This window comes from Cuculus canorus, chromosome 7 (assembly GCF_017976375.1).
Source record: "Cuculus canorus isolate bCucCan1 chromosome 7, bCucCan1.pri, whole genome shotgun sequence".
NCBI classification, from domain to species: domain Eukaryota; kingdom Metazoa; phylum Chordata; class Aves; order Cuculiformes; family Cuculidae; genus Cuculus; species Cuculus canorus.
Window position 1 is genome coordinate 30,423,466 of NC_071407.1, and position 25,608 is coordinate 30,449,073.

The 25,608-nt window shown below is 39.1% G+C and overlaps 1 protein-coding gene across 1 annotated transcript in view; it reads right to left on the minus strand.

The window, feature by feature from the left end:
* Positions 1 to 25,608, minus strand: part of ADAM12 (ADAM metallopeptidase domain 12) — a 182,722-nt gene that overhangs the window by 69,923 nt on the left and 87,191 nt on the right. Inside the window, exons 4-5 of the mRNA XM_054070962.1 lie at positions 11,839 to 11,917; positions 7,591 to 7,667 (exon numbers count right to left, since the gene is read on the minus strand). Of these exons, the coding sequence (XP_053926937.1) occupies positions 7,591 to 7,667; positions 11,839 to 11,917 (156 nt within the window). The remainder of the gene's footprint in view (positions 1 to 7,590; positions 7,668 to 11,838; positions 11,918 to 25,608) is intronic.

Genomic DNA, 25,608 nt, shown 5'->3' on the forward strand with positions numbered 1-25,608 from the left:
AGACTACCAGAATTCCCAAGCTTATAAATGTTTTGGAAGAATGCAACATAAAGTATATATTTTTTGGTCTTCAGGTAGCTAATTCATAGCATCTGTTTTTATCTGAGTCCCAACTGATATTGGTGTTGGGAAGTCAGTACAATCTTGTAAATGAACTGGGCAGGAAAGACAACAGACAATTCAACATCTGCCTAAAATTATCACGCTCTCCTTTTCATTACTGATAGCAGAGAGAGAGAAGGGGAAAAAAATCTATACCATACAGCATGTCCAGACACCAGTTCACAGTCTCCACATCTTGAGCCTATGTTAATATTTTACTCTACCTCTTAACCAAGCTTCAGCCCTGCTGATGTACAGAGGTCAGTACCAAATAAACCACATCCACATTGCTAATCAGCTCTAAATATCAATGACTCATTGGTATTTGCCTACTATATGTCATTATATGTCATATGGACAGATGGGGAATGTGTCCATGACATAGCCCATAATGGGAGAACTCCTTCAATCTCAAAGAAAAAGAAATAACCTACACAATTAATTTATTACTAATTGATATTTAACTTGCTAGGAATCTCTCAATTAAGGAAATGCAATTTGATGGAATAATTCCACTATTTAAATTGTTGATTAGGTACAGGATTTTTTTTCTCTTAAAAACAAAAACCTAAACAAAACCTAATGCAAGGCCAGTCATATTTCATAAATCAGCAGGCTTTAGGAAATCTCAAAATATAAATGAGATTTTTCTTTTCCAACTTGTCAGCAGAAGAAAAGGCCCTGCCAACAAAAACCATCAATGTATACTTGTCTGAGAAATTGCGATGCTGAAGTGAAACTTGGCTAGGACAGCATTATATGAAACTGTGATACATTATTCTGCTGTACTATACAGGGAAAGTTAAGTAAATCAATAAATCTGATACCCATGAATGCAATTAAACATTTGGTTTTAATGAAGCTCAAAGTTATATTCATTTCTAAACAATAATAGTAAAAAGCTCTATTACCACTGAAAGAGAAATGCAGATGCTTTCAGTTTGTAAGAAATTAATATGACTATAAAGGGCTGTCATGTTTATTCATCAGAAATTCACATTAATTCTCTCTCTGCCCACAGACACAGTGAAAGACTGCGCAGTACTCACGTGCCCCCTAAAACCTACACGACCTTCATTTCATAGCTAATGCTACAGCTTCAAAAGCAAAGGGACCAATACCACAGCTGTACCACTGATTTTGATGGGATTTTCAGGTGAATAAATAACAGAATTGGAGCCTCATGCCCTGGGGTGTTGTTCTCATGACACTCGTGATGGAGGTACTCCAATTACTCACTGCAGTATTTCTCAACATACATGATATCAGAAGGTGATACCTAAAGTGACAGGGCATTTTTATTTATTTTCCTTATCTATTCTACATTCTCAAGACTTTGTATAGCAAATTCCCAGGCACATAAGCAGGCAAACAAACAAAAGACGAACTAAAATGCAGTAGTGAATCACAACTGCATTTTTAGTCTGTTTTAATTAGTTGCAGATTAATACTATTGGGATAAATTAATAAGATGATCTCTGGACTGCTTTTCTAATGGGGAAGGTGATCTTTAAATATCTTTCAAATGGTTTGTGATTTAACTTTAAAGGACTGTGAAATACAGAGAATGGGAGTTGGACTCCAGAGGCAGAAGTACTCCAGTCTCTACCATTGCCCCTGGGCTGGTAATGCATCCCTTTCTGCATCAGTTCCCACCTGTAAAATTGGTATATTTTAGTAACCACACACAATAATTACCTGTTGCTGAAGGGCGTCAGACATAATCCAAGTTATACCGTTATCCTACTATACCGCACAGCATGATTCCATTAAAATAACATATCCGACCCATATAAACCAAGGGTAACGTCTCAAAGGGAGGTCAAAGCAGTAGCATTATTGGTTTTACATATTGCCATAGGGGTAGAGGTGTTCTCACACCAACACCTCATTAGTCAAATATGTTTTATTCCAGCGAATGTATTTCATTAACCTCAAAATATATTTTATAGCACAGTGTCTAAAACGTGGTCATACCCAGAGACTACTGTAGCACTTAATCCTTTCTCAGTGCAAGGCAGCTTTGTCCAGAGTGAATGCATATTGGTTTGCAACTTTGATACCTGGAATTTAAGCAGGGAGTTACCTGAATTGAAAGTGATAATGTAATTTCATGTCCAGGATTTCGGTTGCAAGAAACAGTATTTGTTTTATCAGGGAAAGTGTCACATTTGAGCACAACTGGGAGGGTGACGAGACAGTACGAGGAAAGCAGAGAAAAATGAAGAAGGAAAGAGATATTGGCATCAGTGTCAACTTAGTGAGCACATCTCACAGTACTGTGCAGCAAAGTGGAACAGTGAAAGAAGGCTCGACTCAAACTTGTACCTCACATTAAGGCTCATAGGATGCTTTTACAAGTCACTAGATATACAGAAATATTTGTCGGTTTAGTTGTTTCTTTTTCTTTCATTTTTTTTAAATTAGGTGCTGTCTTGATGGAGAAAGCTCAGCCAGGTACAGAACATCTCTCACATTTGTCCTGGCAGCAGCGGTGATACCTGGGAGATTACTGTGCACTCAAGGGTAGTGTGCAAACAGTTGTCAGAAAATGGAGACAATGTTCATCTCAGAGCACAGCGGTGATCATGGTCCAGGAGCTGTTTACCACCTGAATAGCTGAAATAAAGAAGGTATGAAACCCCAGAAGCTGAATGCTTTCTAAGGTTAAGCTCAAAATCCTCTAGTAATTTCATGGTCACAAACCATGCAAGATGTTTATATGAACTAAAGGCTCTTCAGAAAGTACGGAGAAAAAGCACACGTCCAAACCACTGCTTTTCTCAACTGGGATTTTCTCCTAACTTCTTTTTTTTGGATGCAAGCTCCCCTTCTGTGGGGAAATCATGCTTGAGGAGTCCTGAGGAATTTTAATTTTTTTCTCATTGGTTTCCCACTTCCATTCCTTTTTTAAATAGCTCATGTCTGGAGTGTCATATTTAAATTCCCTGTTCAGCTGGTTGAGTCTGGGATGCAGCGAGTTCAGCCAGACCATTTGAAAAATGGATGGCTCTAGTATCGGAGGCCTTGTGTAGCAGAACTATGTAATCCCATTAAAAATGACTGTCTGTTCAGTTCTGGGGGCTTACCCCCACCACCGGGGGCACAGCATCTTTTAGTCGCTGATTCGGTTGAAAAGTGACTGACTACTTTTCATATGCGTGAATGAGCTTATTATCCAGCAGCTGGGTAACTCCGAGGGATTCTTAGGATTTTCAAGAGCTTCCAGGGAGATTTGTAAGTTTTATATACCGAGCCATTTCTGAGAGAACCTCTCAGACTCCACCCACCCAAGAGGTCACTGCAGATGCCTTTGTAGCTGCACAGTTCTCTGCCAGCATCCTCTGCCAGCCCCTGGACCATGGAGATTGTGCTTTTCTTCAGGCTGTGTTTTTGTGTATGTTTGCAAGGTTCTGTGCTTGAAGACAAAGCAATAGCAGAAAAATCATTCAAGTCTATACAAATTTATCATAGAAGATGTGTGTGGTGGCTACAGGCCAAAATTATTTGCTAAAAACTTGAAGAGCCTCCAAGCTAGATAAACAGAAGGGTATTTCCTAAGGACAGGAAGGAAACGACTTTGTCATACCTTCCCCTTCCCACAAGCTTTGACAGTCTAATTGGCTTTCTTATCCAGATGGAAACACTGGAAGTCCTGATTATCCATTGTTCCCATTTTGCGCATTCAGCATTTACTGTCTCCTCTTTGCCATTCAGCTTTTCCTCCTCTGGAGGAGCCAGCAGGGTACAGATCGCAGCATGATTAGATCCTCCTCTAGCCTGTATTTTAGACAATGTCAGTGTCAATCCAACTACTTATGCCATTGTAATCCTATGTGAAGCGAGGTACTCAACTGTTATGTCTGAGAAGATGTATCATAGCTGGAATACGTGAGTGTCTGTGCATAAGAAAGCAGAGCCCACTTCTCATTTATCTTTATCACATCCCCATTATCGACCTGAAAAACGTACACTAGTCAAACCTGTCTTAGTTTGCAGATTTCACATTTTGTTTTTTCTATAGCTCATCACAGATTAATCATGTCATATTTACAAGCTAATTACATATCTCAAATGCTTAACCATATGGCTGTACCGTAAGACCCAACTTAACGGTTGTGTTCAGTCCCAGCACCTTGTCTTTGGCTCTGGCGAACAGCAGACACTTACAGGTGAGATATAAGAATATAACAAGCACACCCCAGTTGGTACCCTCAGCTCTGACAGCATAAGCATCAGGAACACTGCTGCGTTTGACAGCCCCAGAGAGGCTCTCACAGTCCCCTTCCTCAAATCGTCTCATCTTTTTTGGATCCACTGATACTTTTCACATTGACACACACACCTGCGACAGTGAGCTCCACAGCTTCATTGTGTGGTGAACAAAAAAGTATTTTCCTTTCTTCTAACGTTTCATTTGATGTCTCCTAATTTGGGGGTTATGAAAAATATTCAGCAATTGTCCCCTCTTCAGCATGACTTTCAATCTCGTTTCATCATTCCCTCTTTCCCCGTCATCTGCTTTTAGAAGTGGCAAGTCCTAGTCTATTTTCTTTTCTTGGATAAAAGCTGTTCCGTGCCTTTGATCATAATTTTTGCCCTTCTCTGTACCTTTTCTGGATATAATGCTTCCTTTTCTGGGCTGGGGAGGAGGAAACAAGAATAGCATGCAGAATTCAAGATGTGAGTGCATTATAGATTTTAAAAGTGGTAATGAGGGCTTTTGTTCTACCCTCTTTTTCTGTCTCACTAATTCCTATGATCCTTTTTGCTTCTTTGACTACTGCTGAGCACTCAGGCTTCAGAGCATGCTAAAATGTGGAACCTATTCTTTATAACTAGTTTTATGTCTTTTGATAAACTCTCCTAATCTGGGGGAAAAGACACGGTTCCTACCTATCCACACCTGGAACAAGGCCAAGGTGTCTGTCTAGTAGGAGTGGGAGAATATTCACGCTCTGAGATTTCGGTAAGCTAAAAGCTTGCACTACCTTTTATCAGATGTTTTTTCAGGCATTTAAACTTTAGTCCCATGCGACCACTGTGGGGGGTAAGTAAGAATCATTAAATGAATTTCACAGATGGAGAAACTGAGACAGAGAGATTTGTCCAATTCAGAAACTGTCACAAAGCCAGGAGCATACCCGGAGAGCTACACCAGTCTTTCCTTCCACTGCCTGCTGCAAGTGAAACCTCTGCTCCAGGGACCATCATCATGTGGAGCTCAATGGCTACACAACAGCTTATGTCTCTACCCCTGCAGTTTGCAGTATACATCATGCCGTGGAAAAACAAGAGCCCCTATTCCATCAAGTTGGTGGGCAAGTACATCATCCCATCCTATCCTACACTATGCTATCCATAACCATTCTTTCAAGCTGTCATACTAGTAAATTTGCTGGCAAAGTAAGCCATGAAACAGTTCTGAACTCTCCTATTTCTTCTCGTCATATAATTTCAGACTGGATCACATGCAGCAGATCACAGAATCATAGAACGATTTGGGTTGAGGGGACCTTTAAACGCCATCTAGTTCAACTCCCCTGCAATAAGCAGGGATATCTTCAACTAGATTTTTCCACCCAAATTCTCAAGGGACACATTGCTGCAATAATGGTTTGGTGGCAGAGGAATACAGTGACCTATGGGCCCGATTCTGGAAGATGCAAGGACCAAGGAACTTGGGATCTCTTGCTACTTGGCCTTTCACTCCTGGACAGTTTTAATGAGAATGCCTGGACAGTTCAAGGAGCTGCTTTATGTTCAAGTGCATTATGAAGCCTTTCAAAAAGACATGGCTAGCTCAGATCAAGCACAGGTAATGACTTGAGGTTATTACTATTGGCTATCAGGCTGTGAAATGAGTTTTGTGGAGTAAGTCAACAGGCACCCTTATCACAAACTGTTCTCACCCATGGACACTCTATTAACCAACCTTAGCAGCGAATGCAGCAGCTAAATGGACACGGATCCTGAGATCTGTTCTCAGTTGTTCTCTTACTAGAGCAAAACATGCATTGGCAGGGAAACTTAATAAAGTTTGTATTGAAAAAGTTGCTTCTACACTTTTCCTTTGGGGAAGGAGCATCATACTTTCAGCTTGCACTTCAGGGATTTATCTGCGATAGTGCCAGATGAGAGAAAAATGTCACTGCCAGCATATGTTGGCTTGACATACCTGATTACCTAAGACTGGGAAACAATTCTATGAGCTCAACAACTGTAAAAAAAAAAAAAGCATATTGGAGAAGAAAGAAAATGCTTATAATGTTGAGAAAAGTAATTTCTCTTAACAGTTCTTAAATTTCTTAGCTAGCCCTGGAACATGACATGGGAGCAGACCCTGTTCCTACAAAGTACAAACTCTCCCTATGGACCTTGCGGTGATGCAATCCCTTTAAAGCAAATCACTGAGAACATTGCACTGTATTTTTACAGCCCAGTGAGAATGGCTGGTGAAGACAGATTGCCACGGTCCATGCAAGGGGTTAGTTAGAGTAAACTCGAGGAAGATGCCAGATACATACCAAAGCACCGATAAAAAGCATCTCTGACTGGGAATGAGCCACAGAAATCCCCTCTACTACATCCCTCATACTGGGAGGGGTCTTCTGGTAACAAACTGTTCTCTCTCTCTGCTGCTGTCTGTCCCAGACCTCTATTATAAAAGCTTTGATAATACCACTACGGCAAAAAATGCAAAATCAAGAGAAAAGGACTCCAGCTACTCGTGCTGTTTGCAGATAAATTAAATAAACCCAGAAAAGGTTGAGACAGCTGGAAAACTGACAGAAAAACTGGGTTTTCCAGGGAGAACACTAGAGCCAATTTACAGTTAATTACTGTGATTTGGAACAGCTCTGTGAGTAAATACCCGTCTCTGATTGTCCAAGTAAGGAAGATAATTGTTTCCTGAACTGTGTCCATTGTGTGTTTAAAATTATGTCAGCCCATTCCTTTCTCAAACTAGGAAGAGATTTGGATTTCAGCAATGTGAATCTGCTACTCTTCCGTTAATGAATAGCTAAAATCCAAATGCTGAGTATCATACCTGCCATGAATGCAATTTATTGAATTCCACAGCCACATTTATAATGCACTCATTTAATGATGAGGTTGACGGATGGCACATGAGTTTGCAGCTGCAAAGCAGTCCTGTCATCACTGGTGAAACAGCTTTGAGGACAAGGAGTACTAAAGGGCTACTGGGCACTGCCAGCCCAAAAGTGTGCCAAGCACTGCGCTGCTGCAAAAGGGTATAGACAAGGATGGGGGAAGAGAGAATGGATGTCATGGAAAACCCCCCAGACTGCTTTTTCTATTTCTTTTTTCTCTTCAGAACAATTAGAGAGAAAATTCTTTTACAGAGATTGTACTAACATTTGAAAAACAGTTTATCGGTACATTGATTGAAAGGCAAACCAAAACCTCAATGGGTTCTAGGATGGTATCTTAAGGAGCTCAAGTATTACTGAAATATTGGCTTACCTGAGTCCAGAGCAAGTACTGAGACTGACTGAGGAGTCGGGGTAACCTCGTACGTTGCCATGGTAATAGCAGTGACCCTGATTGCAAAAAAGAGAAAATATTTCAATAGCCATAAATGCTCTTTGCTCTTTAGTTTTCTCATGGTTTTCCATCTTTTTAGAAGCGATTATCAGTTTGAGGCTACAGCACTCAGAACCACACTAACAGCACCTTTTCTGCTCCACTAAATATTCACCAAACTTAACAGTACAAATGGTTCCTAAAGTGAAATCTTGGGTGTCTTTTAAACCCCAAAGCGTGCAAGTGAGTTTTTGTGTAACTTTGTTTTGTGTTGTGTTTTTTTTAAACAAAGTCACTAGTGTTTAAACTGTATCACCACCCACATTTATCTACAATGCTACAATATGAACATTTTATAAAATTAATCAGGAGGAATAAATCAGGTGACACATTTTACTACTTTCTATAGCACATACTTTTATTTAATTTACATCTATATAGAAGCATAGACTTATTAAGGTAGGAAAAGAACTCTAAGATCTCCATGTCCCACTTTTGAATGTGGGAGATCTGATTTATGTGTTGTAAGGGGAGAACGATTCGCTGGACCAGCAGTGCGATCTGTAAACCTGCTTTGCTCAAGAAGCTAAAATTCTGGTAATGGGAAGACTGTAGAACCATTCCAGCTCACCTCCCAGGTCCCTGATCTAGTGGGATGTCCCTGCCCATGGCAGAGGGACTGGAACTAGATGATCTTTAAGGTCCTTTCCAACCCCCAACTATTCTATGATTCTATGATCATCAAGTCCAACCATCAGCCCAATATCACAATGCCTACTAAACCATGCCCCAAACTGCCACATCTACGCGCTTTTTGAACACCTCTAGGGAAAGAGACTCCACCACTTCCCTGTGCAGCCTGTTACAATGCTTCATCATTCTCTCAGAAAAGAGTATTTTCCAATCTAAACCTCCCCTGGCACCACCTGAGACCATTTCCTCTTGTCCTATCACTTGTTACTTGGGAGAAGACACCAGCACCCATCTTGTTACAATCTCCTTTCAGAGGTTGTGTGCCTACAGGAGATAGCTATGTATAAAGAGAAGTATAAAAAAAGCCAATCCCAACGCTACGGTTTGAAAAAAATCACAGAGTAGATGAAGGGGAAGGGAAACATGTTAGAAAGAAAACTTTTTATTGAATTACCTAACTGAATGGCTGTATGTTATTAAGAACAACCCCGAATAAGAAGAGGGTCTTCTATTTTGAGAGGCAACAATCCACTTCCATTTTATATCTAGGTTATTGTATTTCCTTAATAATCCACCACTTGCAAAAGGCACCCGCAACAGAGACACTTTTTCAGCACATACACCTATCTGTCTGGAATCAAGGTTAATTTTATTGTTGACAAAGGTTATATATCACATTCTTAATTATATGACTGGCTGGAAGGCAATGATTGTGTCATGTCCAGCATTTCTTTTCTCATGGCTCCTTTGAATGCCACCTGGAAACTGAAAATACTGTTGTAAAAGGTTCCTATCTTATTAGTGCAAAGGCAAGTTATCACTCATGCTTCGATCTGACAGTCATCTCACTGTGCCTTTTTATTACTTTGTTCATTCACATCCATCTAACTGCATTAATTGACCTTTTCAGTTTTGGGGCATGGTTTTTACTTACAAAGCCTCACAGAGCAGACTCCTAGAGACCACCTTGATTTTGTTAAAGAAAGCAATAGCCATGAAAATGATGGGTAACTTGGAATAATGCAAATATGAATTTTCTGCAAATAAGTTTATACCATGAAAAGTATTTTTGAGTGTTTGTTTTTCCAACATGGGCAACTAAACACAGTACAGCAACATCTGACTTTCTAAATAGAAATCTCAATAGCTTTTCTCATTCAAAGAAATGACAAAAACATGATAATAGTGTTTTACTCTTGGGTATTTTTATCAGCAGTACTCATAAAAAGTGAGTAACACATTAGCAAGAACAAAGCCACAACAGAAGGGAGGAAGCCATAGACTGGATTTTTGGGGGATGATTGCTTCAGTTAAAATTGCTATGGACATCAAAGTTTTCAGTCTGAGTGTACTATGCCACTTTATTTTAATCTTATCATTTACACACATCCAGTTGATATGACAGAAGGAAAAAACAAATCCCCCCACCTCAGCACTGACTCTCATACAGTGACCCTGACACAGTCGAAAATCAAAAATAAAGTAGGTTTATTCTAATCACTTAAAGTAAGCATAAAGAAGAGGTGCAGTCCAGGGCTCTTAAGAAGCCAGTCTTTGGGCTTTAGCACCACTAGTGTTAAGCACAGTCTTCAGTGAAATGGGAAGGGCAAGTTGATATCTCGTCCCCCACAGGCTGCTGTTGCAGTCTAGCAGTCTTTATCAAAGAGTGAATTAGGGCAAAGCTCCTGATTTCTTTCCATCTCCACACACAACTCGTTATTTTATTAACTTTGAGCTCCTTGTTGTGGCCCATTTCACAACTTCTCCGAGATTCACATGCTATATGATGCCAAAGTTCAACACCAAAAATGCAAACTTATCAGACCGTAGCCTGCAATTGGACTGGTAGAAAATTGATTTCTAGCTCAGTAGCTTCACTGAACTGCAGGATTTTTTTTGATCCTATCAACTCTTTTTATTCCTGTAAACTAGTATATAAAATGGATGACCCCTAAAACCAAATAATTACCATGGCTGACTTGTCTTACTTACAACAGTACTCTACCCTTACTCGAGATGATATAACAAATACCAGCTTTTGACAACTACAAATTTTTCAAATGCTATAAATTAGAAAAATGACATGGAGACTGACTCGTGTGCTAGAGAAACCCCAAAAGACAGCTTCACAAACCTGACTTGGTCGGACCTTCAAACTGAATTTGGCTAAGCAACTTTTCGATAGGAAGTTGGATTTGGTTTCAACCACAGACTATATTGATGTCTTCAGTGAAGAAGAGATATTAAAAAAAAAAAAAATCACAGAGACTTATCTTTTTAAAACCATATTGCAGCATTTAATAAATAATGAATTTACTGATCTCTGAAAAAATACTTTAGGCAATAATATGCACTCTGACTTACTACCATTAAGAAAACAGATATTTTTTTTTTAGTACGGGAAAAACTAGCTCTCATTACCTGCACACATATTAATGTTAATGTAGGTTAATCTGTGAGAGAGTTGTGTGCTTCATTTCTTTCCTTTAACTTCCTAGAGAAGTCTACACAGCATTCCTATTTCTAAAACAAATGACTATTTTCTATTAAGCTGATTTTGAAGAAGATATGAGCATCTAGCAAAAAAGAAAACACTGAAAGCAATTTCAAAATGATTGGTTTACTTGGGAAGTCTGAGGATATAAGGAAGATGCTTTTTCAGAAGTAAGGAAGATGCTTTTTCAGAAGTAAGAAAGATGTTATGTATAGAAATAAAGCCTTTCACAAAGCCCATTATGTATGGGAAAACAAAGCACGAAGCCTCTTCTGACAGTGTCAATAAATAAGTAACGTGACATATCAAATCTTTTATAGGACTTAGGCAGATAAAAGATAAACTTTGTAATTAAAATAGCTTGCTGCATTGTTCTTATTCAGGTTATTGATATTGTCAGAGAACAAAAATATTACTGCCTTAATCTTTTTCTGGATAAAACCAGTTTTTAACTACTGATTTTAACAAGGATTATATTGGCCTTATTTTTATATATATAAACATATATACATAAGTATACACACAAGCACACACATATATGTATAAAGTACATCCATAACAATCTTACAGTCTGGTTTAAAAAATAAAACCAGACAATGAACTCCCAAATCCCAGTTTCCCCGATATGGAAAGACATTCAAGCCCTCTGAGCTTCTGCACTATGGAAATCAGATACCTAAGGCTTTCTTCCTAACTGAGCCATCACTTTCCTCCATAACTGATCAACAATGGCTACATTTATTATAAAACTATAATAGGCGTATTTCCAAGAGGTCGAATAAATCATCCAGATTTTAAAAGTCACTTGGTTAAAACCCCACAGCTTGCCTTTAAAGTCTCTCTCTTAAAAAAACATGTGTAAGATCACAGCAGTCAAAAAGATACTGAAGGCAACAATAAAAACTATCATACATCGTTTCATCCCATGGCTCAGACCCTGGCAGCGAGCACTTTGGGTTTTAACGATGAAGTAGTATCTACCCACAAAACGCCAACCTTACCGTGTAATTGCGCGTGAGAACCACATCAGTGCCGTCTTTCAAATAATGTGTTTCTGTGAAGCCGCTGGCTAACAGGCCCCTGCAAAAAACAGAACAGACGTAATATTAAGTCCCTATCACCTTGACTTTGTCCTTTAGTGGTTCAGTTTGAGACAGTGATCAAAGCCAAGTATTAATGATACAATGACTACCGGGGCTGTGTGTGAAATAAGGAAAAATAGAACTGCAAATACTGAAGCTGCAGCACACGAAGACTTGCTTCGTTAACTGTGAAAATAGGACAAGTTTCCAGACTGCTTTCACTTCCACACGCGGACTGCATGTCAGCCCATCTCAGTATTTAATATTTGTTGTGATTTTCAACACATTTCACATTATATCTGAAATCTATACATTTGGAGTATTGTTAAGGAATGGTGGTTTGTGGAAAGCCAAAACATTTTCCCTCTGCTACTTATTTTACTATATGATGTGATGTATTCATCAACAAGTGACCACACAAAGACTGGTTTAGCTCTCAGTAAATGAAACTAACTTCTTCCATTGACACTCAACGTTACTGAAGTTAGAGTACTGGATTTATTCTGATAATCTGAAAAGTTGATGTTGTTTCCATTAACAAATGGAAATCTAATGACTTGAAATGATGTATTAGGAGATGTGAAAGGCCATGTCTGTGATGAGGCACTTTGTTCTCATTCTCTCCACACTTCCTTTCCTGCCTTTGGCAATGATATAAAAAATTTTGACTTGCAATTATCATTTTCCAGAAATCTCCAGAGAGGGGCATGTGTGTGACAACTACGAAAACTTCTTTTTGTAGTAAACTCATGGAACAGGGGAAACAGCATCTGCCTACCTGAAACACATTGTGTTGTGTCTATGTTTCCTACTGTCTCATTATCACAAAGAACAGCTGCTTCCTTAATTATCATCATTATTTATATAACAGCACCGCTAAGTTCTCCGCTTAGCAGGCATTCGTTATCTTTGTAAAGGCAAAAGGTAAGATCCCATCACTGTTGAAGCCAACAGAGTTCTACTACGTACCTTTTGGAAATGTGATTTCATATAGGATACCAGAATGATTTTTATTTAATGGGACAAAATAGAGGCAAGGGATAGGGTAACAGATGTAGCATAAGGGCAAAGTGATTGAGCAGTATACTTGCTTTTTGCTCTGCTATTTCCGAAGTGTTTGACAGCAGTAATGATAAAGGTGACCTTTCTGCTCCTGTTCATTCTACCCTCAGGCACAGATTTAGAAAATATTTCATAGATTCATGGAATTTAATACCAGAAGAGAGCGCTGTGATCAGCAATCTGACCTGTCATGTTACATAGGTCAGTTGACTTGAATTAATCTTCCGGTACAAGGACCGTGATCGAAACAGATGCATTTTCTCATTGAATAGAGCCCTCATCTAGATCTCTCATAGTGAATAAGCTATCGCAAGCCTGATAGGTTTCTAGCAGTTAATTAACCTCAATGTAAAACACTGCACTTTGTATCCAGCTTGACTCTGTTCAGTTTCAAACCACCACTGGATCTCATTCCTTTACATCAACATTTCGTTTTCATTTGAATCTTCCATGGACAGTTCTACTTACTAAAATGAGGAATATAGCAGGTAAACAAATCCCTGGTGTAGCTGTCATCAGTCTCCCAGTCAATCAGGCATGTTTCATCAGGACAAAAATTTGCTATCTACCTTGATGAAAACAATGTCTGAACATAAAAATTCCCAATGTGAATAGCAAAAGAACGGCAAGAGCACCAAGATGATGGAGTCCCAATATTGGACTAACCTAATAAAATAAAAAGTATGCCCTAATGTGGAAGCCGAAGTAAGATTTTAAATCACTGAAGGACGTTTTTAAGAAACAGAGAATATTTTTCAGGAGTTCGCATTAACACTCTCTCGGTTTGGTAACTAAGACATCATTGCTGAGACATCTGTTTTCCTGTCATGTATGGTGCTAGTGTGAGTTTGAGAGCAAGCCAGAGGGAAGGCTTTCTTCACACTGTAGAGGCTGGGGACCTCTACAAGACATCTCACCAGGGAGTCCAACAATTTCTGGCAGAGAAAGAAGCTGTTATCCCCACTTTTAAAATGTCTAATATCTTAAAAGCTGTGTAGCTGAGTAAGTACACAGCACGAGTATCCAGGGACAGCAAGTCATGTAAAGGCATTTCTAGAAAGGTTATGAAAACTAAATGTAACAAGCACTCAAATTCCACAACTGAGTGTGCACCACTTCACTTTCCAATTATGGCAATAATGTTTAACATACCAACAATGAATTCAACATACATATCCATCAGGTAATTTAATTACTTCCCTGCCCCCCCGAGACGTGCAGTATAATAATTGATTTATATTTCTAGTTTTGATCCACAGTAAAGGAGATTAATAGACAAAAGTAAATTAATTTGGATGGCAAGCTACTTAACCTAATTGGATCAATGTAATTGTGGAAGAGCAGAGATCAAAATAACATTAATATATCATAGTGCAATTCATCACCATGTCTGGAGTTTCAAACGTTGTCAGCTACAATACTCACCAGTACCAGATTATTATCACTTTTTTTGTACTGCATGAGGAGGCAGAAACAAATGCATCAACTGCTGGATGTGAGTGAAAAAAAATCAGTTGAACCTACACCACAGCTTTCTCATTTATTCTCTGGAGATGTAAAAGCGCGTTTCTTGAGCTGAATTACTTAGGTACTTAGCCACTGCGTTTGCTAGCACCATGGACTTTCTCACATTTCCCAGAGCCAGATTAACAAGTAGAAAGCTTAATGGTCCAGAAGGACAAGTTTTATCCCTCCTGATCTATGACAGGCACTGCACAGGCTTCCTCATCCCATGCAAATAGGCAGAAATCTTACCTGTTAGATTTGCTGAAACATTTTCAGATGTCAATTAGCTTCCACTACTGTGAACCTCAGGGACTATGATAAAGAGTATGAACTTCTAATTCTCAGCTTCCCAGTCTCCCGCAATGTGGAGTCTTAGGCAGCTTGTGGGAGGGGGAAAATGTCCTGTTTTAAACACATCGAACTTTTTACTCAATCCATTTAACAGGAGACACAGTAATTTAACACATTGCCTCTCACTTGCAAACGATAAAGTCAATCTCTGCTCTCCAGGCACCAATATATTATTTCAAAAGGTTATAATGATATTTCATCACCCAGGGAGAGTCAGAAAGACAGAGTCGCAGAAGTTAGAGATAAAGAAATCAAGTGGATCATATACACAGCCTCCCTGGTAGCCAAGTATGATGTAGATCAAACTAGGTTCTGTCTCATCGAGCCTTAAATGTCAGAAGCAATGCTGATCCCACCACTTTCAAACAGAGATTACTTTGCATTCCAACAGATGTTACTGTCACGATGCATTTCCTGATACGCAGCCTTTCCCAGTTTTTCCCTAGTTACACTTCTCTCATTAGCCGAACCAATTGCTATTCTTTCTTGTTACATTCAGATAGGTGCAGATTACTATCAAATTCTCCCTTAACCGTCCACACACCAAGTACAGCACATTAGGCTATTAAAAAATGATAAGAGCTGTGTACTTTTCATGCTAGTGCTACTCAGAGAAAAAACAAAGCATTATCATAGTAGGAGCAGACACCAGGGTTTCCCTTGGTGATGCAGAAGAAACCAGTAAACAACGGCCTAAAGAGCAAATCTCTTCCTCACAGCACATAGGTTTCCTTTCCATTCTGTCTTTTAGAATGAAACGCCTTTGGTCATGACCCTGTTCCAGGTCATCCCTCTGCAAGACAGAAATAAGGGAAAAGACATTGTTATCCATTAAAAAGGATCTATAAGTCTTTCAAAGCTGCTTTAAGAGACTGCAGTGACGCTCAGCAACCAAGATTCAACACCACTGCTTTAAAGGCAAACAGTATGATGTCTGGATGGTTTGGTACATATTTCTTCAGAGTCCTGGGTGGAGTGTGGTGCACTGTTACACAACTCAGAAGGACCACGCTTTGCTGTGGCATGACATAGAACTCAACCTTCGCTTCAGCAAGGAATTAAGGCCAGCAGAAGAGACCAAAGTTTTTACAATAACAAATCCCTGTTATCACTGCCTGGTTGCTAGCGCCAGTGTCTGAGAAGGGATGGTGTAAAGTGAAGCAAGAACTAGCTAAAAACTAGCTAAAATCACAAGCCTGAAATAGAAATACCATAAGCATTTTCTAAACTCAACCCTGTGTTTTCTTTTGAATCTCATGGATGTGTAAAGCAGCCTTGAATCTGAGCTAAAGCTTTGTCAGCTATTTGATTCTGAGGTCTGACATGTCTAGGAATGGATTTTGGGTTCTCTGCATACACACTGCAAGTCTCATAGTACTGAAAAGTATGATCTGATTTTTGTTTCTGCAACTCCTTATCCTGAGGAAAGGTTTGGAAACGCAGCCAGTAATCTTCCCCTTAAATCTTGTCTAAAACATGGCCATGCACAGACATATCTGTTCTGTGGTCCAACATCACAGCAAAGCACTCTTTGGTTAGGAGGCTTCACACAGTTGTTTTTAATGATACAGAGAAGGTGTTGTGAACCCACTGAGCTTTGGAAAGGAACGTACGCTTTTTGTACTCTTAAGTTTGCTTTTCTACTTACCTTTGGTTTTGATTAACATCTTAGTATAGTAACATTTCTTTAAGAACTGGTGTTTTAGAAAGAACATTAAATACTTCTGTGACTTCTGAAATGATGACAGCCATCTGCTCTACCTACTCTGTGAGAGCATTGATCATAATAAGCTACTGGTAGTGCAGAGCTGATTCAAATCCGACTGCGGTGCTTCCCTTCTCCTCAGATACGCTGCCTGCAGCTCAGACAGACACCTGACCTTTGCTGATACTTGTTACTCTTTCTTGTCCTTCCAAGATAAAGTACACGTTTTCTTCCCCATCCAAGCACTGCTTCACTCTGTTAAAAAAAATCTTATTAAAAGCGCTTCAATTATGCATTTTAAACCTTGTCTACAAAATGGGGAGGTGAGCAGAGTGAAACAGGCTGGCATATAGGCAGTTATAAAAAATGTTATCTAAATCTCTGCCTATCGACACCTACTCCATTAATTCTTAAGTATTTCTATTCAGGTCATTTTGACCTTTATACTGGAATTAGTTATTATTTCTTCAATTGCTGCATTTCTTCACAGGTATATCCAGAGGAATAAACAAGTCTGTCAAGCCTGCTGCTTCTGCAGTGGTGGTCTCAGTGCAAGTACCTCCTGATATACACAAAGCTGAAGCGTTTTTCAAGCCTTCTTTATTACAGTATAATGAATGAGTGAAGCATGGGTAATGAGTTTCCCATGCATAGGCACTTAACATCATCCTATTCACAAAATCACCACATATTCTTTAAACATGCCACATTCTTTCCCCTTGTTTAATTATCTTAAGTGATTTGAAATGCTTTTGGACATTTTCCCACTGAATGTCTCCACTTCATAATATCCTATCTGTTACACTCCAGCGTGCTGCCATAGAGAGACTGCGATGTCATAAATGAAGAACCTGAGAGACTGAAATTCACAGAGCTTAATTAGCAGAACAATTCTGAGGAAAAGAGCAAAATAAAACTATAATGGCTAGGAAATCAAACAAGCATCCAAAGTTGCAATATTAACTCTATGCTAGTAGCCTTGTCCTGTTTCACATGGTCTGTACAGAGACAATTTGAGTAGATCATATGCTACATTTGAAAAATGTCTTTATACTTTCACACAGTTCTTTTGATGCAGAAATTCATATAATCCTGTATCTACTGGACTCTGTCTTAAAATCCCACTCCGATCCCCTTGCACAAGTTGAACAGTATCTGTCACAAGTGGGCAAATTTTCATAAACATATGCCACAACATCAAAAGCAAGAGATACACTCTGAGTTATCCCTGAACAGTATGTTGAAACACAGGTGCTCTCACCGACAGTTGCTCTCCGGTGTGCCAAGAACAGCGAGACACGATGGACAAGCAGAGCTTTTAAAGCCTACAAGTATCTTGTCTTCAGAACTCTTCATGACATGTGGTTGCTGAAAAGAAAAATCTAAGCAAACAAATCTGAGCAACCAAGGGAGAAACCCACCTCCCTAGCCAGCAATCACTGAGTGATTGAGAGTTCTCTCCTTCTTGACTGCTTGAAAAATAAACCTTCAACGTCACCTCCGCAAACTTCAATAGAAAAAGACTGAAATGAAATGAAGCACATCAGCGGCCTCCCATGCTGTTCCAGGCTCTCACGGGCACTCTGCTTCCATCACTCATTGCAACTTTTACGGCAAACATTTACTTGACAAACTGTAGCATTTATTTTATCATTCTAATTCAAAAAGTTAATGAAGAGAATACTGCTAACCAGTATTGCGGTGAAAGCATGTTCTCCTTTGGAAGAAGATAAACAAGATGTTTCCCAACAAAGCAGATGGGCAAAACCAAGTTCTTTCCGTTGGCCGAAAACCCTCAGGGAATGGGACAGTGTTAGGTACCCTGCACCTCAAGTGGTCATTAAAGGAAGCAGCAATCCACACAGCACGTGTGGAGAAATGAGAGGCGTACCAGCAAGGTTTGCTCTGTCTTCGCAAGAGAGCTTGGAGACACAGCAAGACTTATCAGCAGAAGTTGTTCTCTGGCAGAAGAAGAAATTGCATCATCTACTTTGGTGAGCTTTGAGTAAAACTGCTCATCTCACACACACCAAAAACCAAAGTTAGAACTGTTTTCCGAGCATCCTGCCCATGTTAACTTTAAAGTTGTACTACCTTTGTTTTTTACTGGCCAACTGTAATATACCAGAGTGCCATTTGACAGCTTTCAGCATCTCTCTCACACAATTGTCCTAGAACAAGGGTGTGAAGAATATTTTATATTACCTCCTCCAGCCTCCTCGTGTACCAGAAAAATAAAAATCATAGTATTGGCTGAGCTGGGGAGTATGCCATGAAAAGCAAACGTGGTCAGTAAAGGTTCAAGAATAATATTGCCCACAAACTGTCGTCACCTACAGAGAGTTGACAGCACTTATTGGTTGACAATTCTGTGCATTTAGGCAAACTATATAGGCTGACTAATTTAGAGATACTTTAATCTGTGAGATACATTAAGTACTTTTTAACATAAAATAATGGAAGTGGCTGTGAAACCCTGAAGCAACATGCCAAAAGTTAATGCATTATGCTGGAAGTGACCACTGAACTACTGCATCTCTGAAGTATCTATGGTAAAGATCAAAAATAATGTGCACTGCTACTCTGCAGGCTGAACCCAGGCAAATTTATACAACTCAGTATTCTGAATTGGCTTTGACTATACTAAAGACTAACATGGCTCTGAAACTTCTAGCTCCCTATCCATGGATCTGTTCCTCATGTGACACTGTGGTTTCTATTGAAATGCTTCCACTAAAACTTGTACAAGATAATCCAACGGCTTTTTTAACATTCTGATCTTGCATGAAGAACGTAGAATTACAGTTACAGATGCAGGCAACACAGACAGTACCATAAAAACATGGCTCAAAAGACTCACTAGAAAACATTGAGATATTTCAGAAGCTAAGAAGTACATATTTCACAACTGGCAGACATAATATTTTAAGGCTTTATTTTCTAACATCACAGTATTGCCTTTCATAAAATAAATTCTTTATAGTCCCTGTAACACTTGTAGTATGGTGGATTTTCATTAAGTAGTAAATCTGGGGATAGTGGGCTGGAAAGCTGTCAAATTCTATTTGAAATGTTTCATTCAATTAAATATGTCATTTGTAGCTGAGTAAAATCATGCTGCTGAACAGGCATCATTGGGCAAACTGTCTGACTATACTTTCAACTGAGCATTTTCAGATTAGAAGAGAATTCAGTTTAAAATTTCCACGAAAACTAGTCCTAACTTGGAAAATTTATAAACATAGAAATATAAGCAATTCCAATTAAAAAAACAGAAGTTACTAAAATATAACAACTAATAACATGCAAATAGTGCTGTGGGATAACAAAAGATTACATGCAAGCATCTGCAATATTTTAGAAAACCAGCCTCTTAGATTAACAAAAAGTCACTAAGGTTTATTCTTAGACTCTAACCAACAATCACATCCTCTCTGAACCTTATTCTTTCTTTTCAGTGTGTGCCTGTAGGTTTGCATTTGCATTTTTAATTTAAATGAAATTGACTTGCCATTTCTGCCAGTTTGTTGAAACATAAAACAGCACTTTTATTTTACTAAAGCCACAATTTTTTCCTTGCAATAAGACGGAGCCATTTGCTCTAAGCAGGCTGTACTCATCACTCACTTGCAGAACACTATTGACTTCTAAAGAGCCACTTTCATTTTGCCCTACGCCTCATTGTATCTCTCATTAACCTTTTAAAATTCTAGATGAAAAGTGCAGAGCTATGTCAGAATATTTTTGTGCAAAATCTGTGTTTAAATCTCAAGCCTACAAATCTGAGAATGCACGGTCATTTAAAACCAGTCCCATATTCTGTCTCCAACAAAGACCAATATTAGGGAAATAAATCATAAAGAAAATAAGCATACTACATTTCCCCGAAATACTGCTCCCCCTCTGCTTCCAAATCCTTCATGAGCCAGGGACAAATGTGGAGTGGAGACAGAGATCAAGCAAGAGCTCGCAAGGGTCTTATCGTTCTCCCTTGACACTCTTCCTTTCCAACTAGAGCAATGACTTCCATGAAGATCAATTAATGTAGTAACACAACAAGACTGCAGCTGCAGATTTCAGGCAACGTATTAAGGCTAATGGCAGCAATTACAGCTTGGTGTGCTCGGCAGTCTGCTCCTGTGGCAGTCGATGGACAAGACTTTGATTTTGGTGCTTAGCACAATCTCACTGGGACAGAAAAGCAGCCCGTAAGATACCCACCACCTCAGTAACCTGTATGCTTTTGGGACTGTGAATGCTCACGTGGCTTTCAAGTGCGTAAGCATTATTCTTATCAAAGGTCCATGAGATCATGGACTCCTGTTAACACTACTCTGATCCAATAAAAACACAATCACTCTCTGGCTCTGCTAGCAGCATCATTCCTTGCACGAATGCCTCGTAAACCACTTCTGAAAGGAGCACATCCTCTACTGTTCAGGCTTGAAGACAGTGGCTCCTGCCCTGTACCGACTGCCTCAGCCCCCGCAGCAGGGAGGAACATCGCAAACACGGTATCAGCTGTCAGCAGACGGCACTTCAGGTGACTCGGGAAAGCCTGGAGTGATTTTTCAGGCAACATTATGCAATACTCTCAGAGGATGACAGCTCATTTCCAATTAATTCACCTTCAACATATGGCTTGAAATTAGGATGAGGTGATTTGACTGTTTGCAGAGTGAAAACATAGGCCTGATGCACCAAGCAATGAGCAGGCTTATAGGGTGGAGGCATCTGAGAGAAAGCATTGAGTTAAAATATTTCTCCATCCTTTCTTCTTTCTTACCCATTATTTACCATCCTACATTTCCTGCATTTTATCTTAGCCACTCTTCATCATCTTTCTATTCCTTCTACCCATATTATTCCTCCATAGCCCTCCTCTCATCGCCTCTCACATGCCTATGTTTATTATCAAACTGTTAAAAAGGAGATACATTTTTCTTAGTGAGTATGACAACTCCCTCACACACACCCCCCAGCATCGGTCATTTTCTTACACAAACCTCAAATTTGTGGGTATCAAAACACTGTATATGAGGCTGGTAGTTGTCAGAGCACCAAGTGACCAACTTCAGAAGATATGACTTCAGTGGGACCTCTAATGGAGAAAATACAGATCATCATCCCCGTTTGTAAGGTCAGAACCCATGTTCACGTTTTTCAGACAGGAAAGGAAAAGTTGCCAGCTAAACCAGGACACCGGGGTAAGGGTAAAAGCAGCTTTTTAGTGTTTTCTTTTTTCATTTCTCTCTCTGCTGCACACTTCCACTGTATCCAACTCCTCGCCTCTGCCATGTGCCACAATCCTTTATGAACCAATTAAACACATTAATTCAACAATAAATGCCTGTGGTTATAGCCAGGTAAGCCGGCTTACTGGAGACTATGAGTGTAGAAGAGCTGCAGCAGATAGTGGGGAGAAAGAAGGACAGAGAGTGGAACTTGGGCGTGATGATCCCTCCTCCTCACTCCAGCAGCAAGCCTAGAGCCAGAAACACATAGAAAAAACCCAGTGCATCAGCTGCTTCCACTTCTACTTATTTAGGAATTGACTAATGTCAGAACCAGATTCTGACTTCTTTCTGTCCCAAGGGTCCAAACTTGCTTCTCACTCACATTGAGGGCACCTCATTGCACTGAAGATATGGCTGGTGGAGAACCTGGGAGAGAGAAGGATCAGGCACTGACTTTTAGCAGTTAAGACACAAAACTATAATTTCCTTTCAATTCGAGGAAGTAATTAGTTTATAATAACATTTAACATTTAGTTGCTGACAGAGATATGACACTTATCTTGCATAAGTCATTTTAATTATTCCTACTAACCATGACTAAAAAATATTGTGTAGTCTAAGCTAACAATGCCTTTCCAGATATTTTTGGTTCTGCACTCATTTGAAAAATTGATACCTAGAGCATCAGCATTTATCAAGCTCATTATAGATTTCATCTGAATGACTACAGATAATTAAAGGTATGCTTCATTCTTATTGTAATGTTTTCCCCCCTAACACTGCAAAGTAATTCTATTGTTGCTCAGGGTTTTAGGAATTAATGTAGAATTTCTGCCAGAAGATAAAGCACCACAGGATTATACACAAACTATTCATATATACAGACATGAGGCAAACATGCAGAAATGATATGTGTACACACTCCCCCCCTCCTATATATACACTTTGGAGCACTATATGCATTTGCACAGGCATAAAATAGTCTTAAAAGTGAATGGGTTTTTCAGATGCAGTTTCAGACACTGGGTAACCATCCACTCAAAGTCAGTTTTCTCTAAGGCACTTGTTCAAATTGGACACACAAAATATTTTTCATACTTATCTTTATCTGGTACCTAAATGAAATAAATGTATCTGATGCCCCATCATCTTACAATGCACAGAATTATTCACACTTAAATAAAGCACATGTATGCTATTACCGCAGAAATGAGTGGAGAAATCTTGGCCACATATTGCCTTAGTTTGTGTAGGTGTTACTAATTTAGATGTCCACAGTGAAGAAACAAATCTTTTGAGTAACTGTTCAACAGGATACAGGAGAGTCATCCTTCCTGAGCTAAGATTTACGTGATATATTGAAAGTTGCTTAATGATGTAAAACCCATTAGGAGACTTCTGAGCTAACTTCACTTCCTCTGCATCGGGAACTACGTCACTCACATATAACCAGCCAGATTGCTGTACGAACGTAGGGCACGCATCTCCACACAGCACTGAACTAACATCAACCGAAATATTTTCTGCTATTCATGGAGAATATTCTGCTATTCATGTCTGTCATACCTCCAACTGCTACAATAACTGTTGATAATGCTCATGTAAAATATACATATGATTTTCTTTTTTACTGTTTGTTTGAAATAATTAGTACAACACCAAGCTTGACTTGCGTTAAGTATAATACATTGCACCTAGAAGCCTGATTCATTCTAGGATCCTTAATAGTACTTCAATTAAATAACACCATATATGATGAATTTTCTTTGGCACACCTTTATCACCAAACGCTTTATGTCTTTACATGACTTCCCAGGTTACTTTGAAACTAAAATCACTCATAAATACCAATGGCATTAAAAGGCAATTACAGATACGTGGCTTTTTAATGTCTCTATTATAATCCACATTCTGGTAAATCAAAGAGAGACTACTGAATGATAAGGGCACAGAAAAAACTCTTAATGATTTAGTATCAACATCCATATTGTTGGATGGATTGGTTGGTTTCAAGGTGAGGTAAGAAAGAGTAAAAAAAAATATAACTAAGAGAATCTGACATAAATATTAGGAAATGGATCTATATTTTATAAAGGCTATTTTATCCAAGAGAGTTTAGGTTTCCTACTACTCACAGGATGAATTCACAGTGAATAAACCCTTGACTCATGAGAATATTTCACATGCAGATTCAGATTTTAGGTAAATTATTTAAGTATATTTTAGAAACTTTGGGCAGTGATGTAGAAATATTCCCCTGCCTATGCATATCAGTCAAAGAAACAGCACTCATCACCAAGGAATTCATAAGGGTAAAAGTTTTGCCAACAGGCTTGAGACTAGACTGTGGCATGGAAAAGATGAGACTATCTTATCCTATCCATTAAATATGGTCCCTCCTGACAACAAGAGGAGAAGGCAGTACCTTAGATTAGGCTGTGCTAGCAGTAAAAAGCCCTCTGCTCAAGACAGCACATTGCAAACTGCAGAAATATAGAGAACGTGGAGACATATATCAATGCCAGTCAATATCCAAAAGGAAAATTTTGCAACTTTCACATCTGGACTATCAAAAGAAAACTTAATTCATAACATGAAAAGATAAAATTTATTTGCTTCATCTCCTTTTTATTGCCAAACCACTTGGAATTGTCTTTATTTTATCTGAGTTGCATTCAAGCCAGGACATATTCCTTCATGTTTCAGTGTTGGATAGTATCAGTTAAGGCTAGAGACTGCTTTTAACAACAGACTGTCAAAACTTCTACAGTAAGCCCCTCCCCAAAGAGTTCTCCAAGGAAAACCATTGAGACACCACAAGAGGCTCAAGGTAATCAATGTTTAATTGTCCACTGCGCTGCAAACACAAACAAAAGTCAGTTTGCTTCATTGCACACTACTGAATTTTTACTCTTTAAACTTATTTATGCCCCCAAAACAAATACAATATTTACTGTTGACTCTCCGACATGAAATAAAGGCTGTTTTTTTTATTTGAGCTGAGCTCTGCCATCAGGTCAAAAATGACACAGGAATCATGAAGCTGTTTGATTTGATGAGAGATGCTACATTGTATTCCAGTGAAGAAATTAGCTCCAACACTTCCACAGCAAAAAGCAGAAGGTAAGATTTTATCAGTACCAGGCTAGCTGCTTAAACAACATAAAACCCACTGAGGTGTATGGGAGATGCTAGTGTAACCCAAAGCCAAAAACAAGACTATGGCAGTGTCGTTCACAAAGGTTAAAGAGAAAGCACGTATTACAGAAGAGAATGCAGGTTGTCAGGGAGATTTAGATAATACTGAACAAAAAAGCTGTAACCTAGCTCAGATAGGGGAGGGAAGAGAAGACAAGATCAGAGCTAGAAAAAAAAAAAAAAAACCAACCACCAGGGAATTCAACAATTTGGGAAAAGTGTAATGGGATACTGAGCTTCTCCCCTCTAGACTTCTGGTTTTAATTAGATACATGTCCAAAATAATGGAAAGGTTTTTGCAACTGATGGCTGATGTGTAGATTGCAAAAAATGAGCTAGTCTGAGATTAGACAGTGATATCATAGTACAACACAGCCAATCTAGCCACAATCCCCTTTCCCTCTCCATTCTGCCAACTGTCTATGTTGTTATCAGTCTGAGGAGGAAAGAGATATAGTACAAATTCCCAACTGTTCTCTCAGTATTAGGAGACAGGAGGCAGTGTATCACTGAGGGAGATGAACAAGGCAGAGCATAGATGACTGCAGTAAAACTGGCTTACACATTCTGCATGCAAAGGTAATCAATCCCAAGGATGTTAGTCCAACATTTTAGACAGCTGACCAATGT